General features: G+C 50.2%; 2 protein-coding genes across 2 annotated transcripts; both read left to right on the top strand.

Annotated features, from left to right (window-relative positions):
* The first annotated feature begins 1,550 nt into the window (after positions 1 to 1,550).
* On the top strand, positions 1,551 to 3,927 carry LOC125227034. The gene is made up of 3 exons (XM_048131226.1): positions 1,551 to 1,647; positions 2,300 to 3,791; positions 3,889 to 3,927. The coding sequence occupies exons 1-2, from the start codon at positions 1,551 to 1,553 to the stop codon at positions 3,646 to 3,648; spliced, it is 1,446 nt and encodes a 481-aa protein (XP_047987183.1). The 3' UTR covers positions 3,649 to 3,791; positions 3,889 to 3,927.
* Positions 3,920 to 7,332, top strand: LOC125227033. Its single transcript, XM_048131225.1, has 2 exons — positions 3,920 to 4,103; positions 7,062 to 7,332. Exons 1-2 carry the CDS (start codon positions 3,920 to 3,922, stop codon positions 7,250 to 7,252), a joined length of 375 nt encoding a protein of 124 aa, XP_047987182.1. The 3' UTR covers positions 7,253 to 7,332.
* Positions 7,333 to 8,701: the final 1,369 nt, after the last annotated feature.

Raw genomic sequence — 8,701 nt, 5'->3', positions numbered from 1 at the left:
GGTAATATAATTATGTACATGTTAAATTGACATAAATAAAAGCAAACACACTTAAAAGTTAAACTATGGTTATTACATTAATCACCTAAGGAGTGTAGAGTCTATGAACCTTAAGAGTTTTCTGTAAAACACACCAACACTATCAGCAAATATGTCAATATCGTCTGTCTCCAACATGATGCGGTTAAGAGCAGCTCGGGCTCGAGCGGTGCGCCGGCCACCGCGAACAGGCGCCGCCGCCGCCGCGCCGGCACCGCGCCCGGCATGCCAACCACCACATTCGCTCTTGGCACTTGCAGCCCCATTCTCTCAAGCACGGATGCGTCATCTACTCTATGGTGAAACAGTTGGCGGTAATGCATAATATGCAGCAGTTTCCGTCTGGTTTCTAGAGTTTGAAGACCAACCATTCCTGTTACGAATAGAGATGGATACATATATGGGTAATATCCGTACAGTCGTTTGTAAATGTGCCTACAGAACTTCCTCTGCACTCTTTCTAGCATAGTGTTTTGTTCTTATTAGAAAGAATGCATTAAAATAAGCATCTTTTATAAATTAAAGTTTTTTTTAAACCTACTAATTTAGGAGTTAGAGTGGTGCAAAGTTGCAAAATTTTCCCGTAGCATTACTAAGGCGCCAGAGACAGAAAGCGATATCGACGGAGCCCCGCTTGAAGATACCTAACGAACCTAACCTATACCTATGTATGTGTCGATAGTCTTGTGGGTCCGATAGAGTTTATTTTCAACCTCATTCTTCATTCGGGGGTGTACCCAACAGACTGGAAAGAATCTAGAGTGCGCCGATCCCGAAGAAGGGATCTAGACTTAAGGTTGAGAACTATCGTCCCGTTGCAATTCTGAACGTCCTGGCTAAAGTCTTTGAGTCGGCGACACATTGCAAACTACTACCGCAATGTCAGTCGTACATCACCAGTACACAGCATGCATTTCTTCCCAGAAGATCAGTAGCTACAAACCTGCTAACTTTGACCCACACTCTGTCAAGAGAGCTAGACGGGAAAGCTCAGGTGGACGTAGTTTACCTGGACTTTCAAAAAGCATTCGATCGGGTAGATAATGACGTTCTGCTGTTAAAACTTGGAGCCATGGGGTTCACACCCAGGCTCCTAAATCTTTTCGCGAATTATCTATCCGGTCGGAAGCAGTACGTAAAGTATGGTCCGTACGTTTCTGAAAGTTACCCCACGAGATCTGGCATTAGTCAAGGATCTAACTTGGGGCCTTTTCTTTTCGTGCTGCTGATAAATGATCTTCCGGATGACGTGCATCACTGCACAGTACTAATGTTCGCGGATGATGTAAAGCTGATTAAATCGATTCGGAGGCGGGGGGATTGTGAAGAGCTGCAACGGGACTTAGAGGCAGTCCATCGCTGGAGTGGGGGTGGGGTAGTGTGATGACCTCCTCGAGCGGGGGATTGGGGGAAGCTTGGGTGGGCTCCGGCCTGCCCAAGGGTCCGTCAGTCTCTCCTGGTCCACCCTGGGCAACATCACTAGCGACTAGCATGCGTGCTTCTTTCTAGTGATGGCTAACATCCACGCGGGCGTCGTCAGTAGGAGTGGGTTAACTGCTGACGACCTATACACACCCACCTGTGCTAGGACCTGCACAGTCGAGCGCCGTAAGCAAGGATGACGGGATCCTGGGGATTGAGCCATTGCCAACCCGCGTGGTAACACGTCTGCTTCGGCCCTAATTTCGGGCGAAACGGTAGCCCGGACTACTAGCCATAGTTCGGGAAATGGTCATGTGAGGTACCGTAAGTGGGCTCACGGCTAGAAGTGGGGGGGCCACAGAGGTGACTTCGGTTGCCGATGTGGTGGTGAAAGGCCATGCTGAGGGAGTGCGTTTGGGTGAGTCTGATGGAGGGCGTCTGACCTGGACGACCTTTCGTCACACCTTTACAAACTCCCGATGTCGCGCAACTAGCCAACCTCACACTTCTATATCTTCATCGGTAGCCTAGCGACTGAAAGCACCTTTTATATGTGTGAGTAAGCGTTCCCAGAGGTGCGGGCCCTTGTAGGGTGGGAGCCGATGAGGATGAAGATACATTAATTCGAACCATGGAGAACAGGTCAATTAATAAAAACCCCCAAGCTGGTCCAGCGGCGTTCATCGCTAATGGAACGGCCACACAGGCGAAGCCGTCTGTCCCAGCGACAGTAGGCCAAGCCACAAACTTGGCCAGTCCGCAAGCCAGTTCATCTGGCGAGCAGACCGGCCAAAACATCTTCCAAGACTGGCAGATTGTGGACCGTAGGTCCAAGAAGCGACCCAATACTGGGAAGCCTCGCCAAGCCGGTCCCGGAAGTTCTTCCTCTTCGAAGCCACCTCCCCTGTTCAACGTCAAGGTGAGGTGACTAAGAAGAAGAAGAAGAGCAAACGCCAGCGGATTGCCGAGCGCCTAGCGCGAGAGCAACAGCCGGCCAACACACCCAACCCTGCGCCCGGAGAGGGAGCATCGGCTTCTCAGAAGCCAGCACCCAAACCGGGTCCGAACCAGCAAGGGCCCTCTGGAAGACATCCGCCTAAGGGGAAGGGACCTTCCCAACCCCCCAAGGCTGGTACGTCAACCAGCACCCCAGCAGGTCCGGCAACAGGGAAAAACAAAAAGAAGCCAGGCAAGCATTCACGAGCTGCTGCTAAGAGGGCACGGGACGAGTCCTTCTCCCCGCAAGGAGATCCCAAGAAGCAGCGGCTTGTGAATCCCAACCAGCCAGGCGTATCCTACGCACAGGCGGCGGCTTCAGACCTGACGATCGTCGTAACTGATGCTAAGTCGGGTAGGATCACCGCCGACCAATCAAACGCCATCCTCCGCGCCTTTCACAAGGCAATCGTGGAGGATGCCAAGATAAACACGGATGAAGGTGCGGCACCTAGCTTTAAGGGCAAACCCGCTTACGCCGAAGGACAGCTGAGGGTCTTTGCGCGAGACGAATACTCGGCTGCCTGGGCACAGCGCAACATCAAGTCCCTTACCTTGCCAAATCTCACCCTAACGGCTGTTCGCCAGTCGGAGTTGGCAAGGAGAGTTAGGTGCGGACTCCTCATCCCTAACATCGATAACTCGTCCTGGGAAAACGTCCAAGAGGCAGCTATTGGACTTAAGTACCAGAACGGGTGGGCCAAGGTTACCTCTTGGTCCATTATCGAGATACTGCGACAAGACCAAGGGTGGTTTGTCGCATTCACAATCCCCGAGGAACTCGTCCCTGCCTTCATGGAAAGGGGCAGAGCCCTGAGCTGTGGGATGGGCACGATCTATCTCAAGTTCAGGGGTCCTGGGGGTAAATATGTGGACCAACCGCCCGCCCCGCAGGGTACTACCCTAGGGACCGCGAGCGTAGTGGTCCCGGACCAACAGGCCATGGGCACCACCCCCGTGCAGTTTGCATCTGCCTCCGGGGAGAAGGACGCCCCCCCGTCGACATCCAAGCTGACGACGACCGAACTCTCGGAGGATGAACTCCTCGGCATTGGTGAGGGACCTGCCGAGGCACCACCCGAGGGCGAGGACTTGACGGCATGGATAGAGACGGGGTTGGCCGACATGTTGAAGGAGGGAGGGGAGATGCAGGATGAAGCCCCTACCACCGTCAACATGGACACCGACTAAGGTGCTCCAAGCAAACCTCCAGCACAGCGTGGCCGCTACGGCCCAACTGAGACGCTGTCTGGAAGGTTTGCCAACAGCCGTTGCCCTCCTGCAAGAACCTTGGACGGGCAGCGGACACATACGAGGGCTCTCCAACACCAAAGGTAAGCTCTATTACTCCACGATGCATGCCATCCCTAGGGCATGCATTCTAACTACAAACAATATTTGTGCACAACAGCTCACTGAATTTTGTTCCAGAGATCTGTGCGCGATTAAACTACAAGTTCCAATGCCAACAGGCCGTCGCGACCTAGTCCTCGTCTCGGCTTACATGCCCGGAGAGGACGAGCCACCGCCACTCGAACTACAACGACTGGTCAGCCACTGCGAGAGAACAGGCCTCGCAATCATCATCGGGGCCGACTCTAACGCGCATCACCCTTTGTGGGGTATGGAGACCAGTAACAACAGAGGTAAGACACTTGTGGAATATCTCGTGACTACCAATCTAAACATTCAAAATATAGGTGCTGAACCAACATTTGTAAACAGACGATGCAGGACAATCATTGACTTGACTCTCGCCTCAGAGGAGGTAGGCGAACTCATCACGGAATGGCATGTCTCTCCGGAGGCCTCTTGCTCAGACCACAGATGGATTCGTTTCAACCTACAAGTATCAGATGACATTCCAGCAACTCGCAGAAACCCCAAAAAGACGGACAGGTTAGCATTTAGGACAACCCTGAGTGAAAACCTGGACAAGTCCCGTCTATCGGCCGAACCTCGGGAACCGGCCCAAATAGAACACCAGGTAAACGTCTTGACTGACGCCCTTATAGACAGCTACCAAAAAGCATGCCCATTAAACCCGCCAGCCAGAACTGCTATAGTCGGAAACAACTGGTGGGGCCCCGAACTAGAGAGACTCCGTCGAAAGACCAGGAAGCTCTTCAACAGGGCAATGAACACGACGGCCGAGGTGGACTGGGACAACTACTACGAAACCAAGGCCAGGTACAAACAAAGACTGCGGTACTGGAGATCCCTGTCGTGGAGGAACTTCTGCAGCAGCATCGAAACACTAGACCACGCCAATCGGGTAAGGAAAACCTTAGCATGCAAATCCACGACTCAGCTAGGCTCACTGCGGAAACCCGACGGTACATATACATCCTCTCCTACGGAGACTAAACGCCTACTCCTGGAGACCCATTTTCCGGGATGCGTAAGTCTACCGGACGAAGATCAGCAGGAGGAGGAAGAACATATCACATCAGAGAACAACTGGCAAATGGCTCATAGGATCGTCACCGCTGAAAAACTAAGGTGGGCCATTGACAGCTTTCATCCCTTCAAAGCAGCCGGTCCGGATGGCATCTTCCCAGCCCTCCTACAGTGGGGTTTAGGAATCATCCAGGACAAGCTGAAGAACATTATGGTGGCGTGCCTAGCCTGGGGTTACGTTCCCAAGAAATGGAGGGATGTTAAGGTAATATTCATACCCAAACCAGGTAAGAATGACTACACAGCTTCCAAATCCTTTAGACCCATCAGTCTCACATCATTCCTGTTAAAGGCCCTGGAGAAACTGTGTGACAGAGACCTAAGGGACAGAGCGCTTAAAAACATACCGATGCACATCAATCAGCATGCATACAGCTCAGGTAAATCAACAGAATCGGCGTTACACATGGTAGTAAGCCGCATTGAAAGGGCGATCCATGACAAGGAAATGTGTCTCGGCACATTTATCGATATCGAGGGCGCCTTTGACAAGACCCACTTCAACAGTATAGGGAACGCCCTGGCAAGCCACGGCGTGGAACCTGGACTAATTCAGTGGATCATGAACATGCTAAACAAAAGGACTATAAGGTATGCTGGGGAGCCACAGGCAGTAAAGGCGGTCAGGGGATGCCCTCAAGGGGGAGTCCTGTCACCGCTGCTATGGAACCTAGTGGTCAACAACCTCATAACCAAACTGAACGAGGAACGCTTCTATACAATAGGTTACGCAGACGATCTGACGATCTTAATATCAGGTAAATTTGCCAGTACAGTCTGCGATCTCACTCAGTCAGCGCTTCGAATTGTGGAACGCTGGTGCCGAGAATTCGACCTATCAGTCAACCCCACTAAAACAGAAATGGTAATGTTTACTAACAAAAGGTCTCTTGGCAACTTTACCAAACCAAAACTCTTCCAAGCTGAGCTAAATCTAACAGAAGAGGTAAAGTACTTAGGTCTAACCTTCGACAGCAAACTCAGCTGGAACAACCACATCAACAAACGAATAGACAAGGCGGCAGTCGTCTTCTGGCAATGCAGAAGGATGATCGGTAAGAGATGGGGACTCAACCCGAAAATCACCCTCTGGCTCTACAAGACGATAGTCCGGCCAATGCTCTGCTACGGTGCTCTGGTCTGGTGGCCAAGAACAAACCTAGGCAACGTGCGAGACAAACTACAAAGACTCCAAAGGCTCGCATGTGCGGCTACCACTGGCTGCACGAAGTCTACTCCGACGGCAGCCATGGAGGTCATGTTGGGCCTTCCACCGCTATACCTGCACATACAGCAGGAAGCAAGCTTATCAGCGGTAAGGTTAAATACACTCAACATCTGGTCTAACACAGGAGTTCTTCACACAAAATGCCTGGAAAAAGTATACGACGAATTCCCAATCCTCAGGTCAGGTACGGATCGAATTCAAAAACATGTCATCTTCGATAAAAGGTACAAGATACAATTATACGAGGACGACAACTACGAGGGGCTCAATCCCAAGGAGCTTAGAATCTTCACAGATGGGTCGAAAACGGACAACGGGTCGGGCTCTGGGACCTTCTCAGAAGACCTGAACATGTCGATTACCACTCCGCTAGGAGCTCACAACTCGGTCTTCCAAGCTGAGTGCATGGGCATCATTAACGCGGCAGCTGCTATAACTGCAAGGAAGGTAGTAGGATCCTCCATCCGCATACTCTCTGACAGTAGAGCAGTCCTTATGGCTTTAAGGAGCCATTTAATTACATCCAAACTCATACACGAATGCCATAAACGACTAATGGAGGTAAGTCATAAAAACGAGATCATCCTACAATGGATCAAGGGACACAGCGGATCCCGAGGTAATGATGCTGCAGACGAGCTAGCCAGACAGGGGTCGAGTGCGGGGGCCATTGGCCCAGAACCAATTCTCCCGATACCATTCAGCAAGGTACGCTCAATGCTACTATCATATACAGGGAAACTACACACAGCACACTGGCTAAACCAGACTGGATGCAGGCAAGCGAAAATGGCCATGCCCAGCATCAGTGAAAAACTCACAAGAACGCTCCTTCAACTAGGGAAGGTCCGTCTGAGAATGGTAACCAGTGTCATAACAGGTCATGGACTATTTAACAAACATCTTTTCATAACAGGTGCTACGGACAGTCCCCTGTGCCGAGGGTGCATGGAGACAGAGGAAACAGCTGCTCACGTGGTGCTGGAGTGCATCGGGGTGGCTCCATACAGGGCAAAATATCTCGGATCTCCGAGAGACCTCCCCGAGGTCCTACTCAACATCAAGGGTCTGGTAGGATTTCTCGAGGAGTTGGGATGGCAGGACTAGCCAACCCCTCCCTCTTATCACGCAAAATAGGCGCTAGACGTCGAGTTGCGGAAAATCGCCCGTTCTACAATACAATACAATCGCTGGAGTGTTGAAAATAAGCTCTATTTTAATGCCAGTAAATGCGAAATGATGTCATTCACCCGGGCTCGCACAGTACAAATGTTTAATTATACCATAGGCGGCGTTGACGTGTCGCGTTCAGAACAGGTACGCGATTTAGGGGTTCTTTTTGACTCAAATATCACGTTTCGTGAGCATGTCCAGGCCGTGACCAACACTGCGTACAGAAGATTGGGCTTCGTCCTGCGCAATTCCGCGCCTCTGACAGTGGAAGCCACACGCGTGTTATATGCGGCACTCGTGCGTAGTATACTCGAAACGAACGCAGTGGTGTGGAGTCCGCATGAGAGTAAATATATCCTCATGCTGGAACAAGTTCAAAAGGCGTATCTCAGAGCATTATACAAAAAAATACACACGTGCTATCCGTATATGTACCCCACGTTGTTTTTGCAGGGACATCTGGGATACGACTCGCTTCAGTTACGGAGGTTACTCTCTCTGGCGAAATTTACGATCGGGGTTATAAGAAGCACAATAGATAGCGTGGATCTGGTCGAAGCCTTCATGCGCTTATTTGTGCCTAACCAGTACACTCGCGCGCGGCGCCATCCGCTGCTGGCGGAGGGCGCCACGCGCACACGGGCGCACGCGCAGGCGCCGGTCGCGCGCGCGCACGCACTGCTCAACTCCGTGCTAGAAGCATACCCGGAGTGTGATTTGTTCGCTAGTGCAATTGGACGATTGATGATTGAATGTAAGAAGGTGATTGAGAGAGAGATGCCTGTAAGTAGTATCACTATTAATTAAGATAATTTTGTAAAATATACTTGTGTACTGGATGTATAAGTATTATCGATAACAATTTGTGCCGCTGTGGCCTTAGCTGTTAAGGTACAATTGTATACTGTAAGTAAATAAATAAATGTAAAAGTCGTCATTTTGTATCCTAGACCGTTTGCGAGACACGCGTTAATTTTATTAAAGTGCTAGTGCCATTTACTAATCTTAAAACCCTAATATCTCAGTAAATATTAATGGAGAAGAAAAAGTTTATATAACAAAACATCCTTATTTAAACGTGTTCTATATGATTTATGAGATATTCAAATGCAAGAATTACTTATCTGTATTGCCGCAATTGTATTGAACACACATGAAAATCACAATAACATTTCACTTCACTTTATAAACATTTGAGTTCACGTGTATCTTTTATGCTAGGCTAGGCGCGATGACTGCGGCCGGTGTGATTAATACGTTAGGCCGTTTTCACATTAAATTTATCCGATCCGATATCGGATGTCGGAAGGGTTTCAATAGAAAAAATCCAAGATGGCGCCTGTAATGTATGGGATATCGGTCCGACATCCGATATCGGATCGG

This window comes from Leguminivora glycinivorella, chromosome 6 (genome assembly GCF_023078275.1).
Source record: "Leguminivora glycinivorella isolate SPB_JAAS2020 chromosome 6, LegGlyc_1.1, whole genome shotgun sequence".
Classification (NCBI taxonomy): domain Eukaryota; kingdom Metazoa; phylum Arthropoda; class Insecta; order Lepidoptera; family Tortricidae; genus Leguminivora; species Leguminivora glycinivorella.
This window is presented reverse-complemented; position numbering and strand designations above follow the sequence as displayed.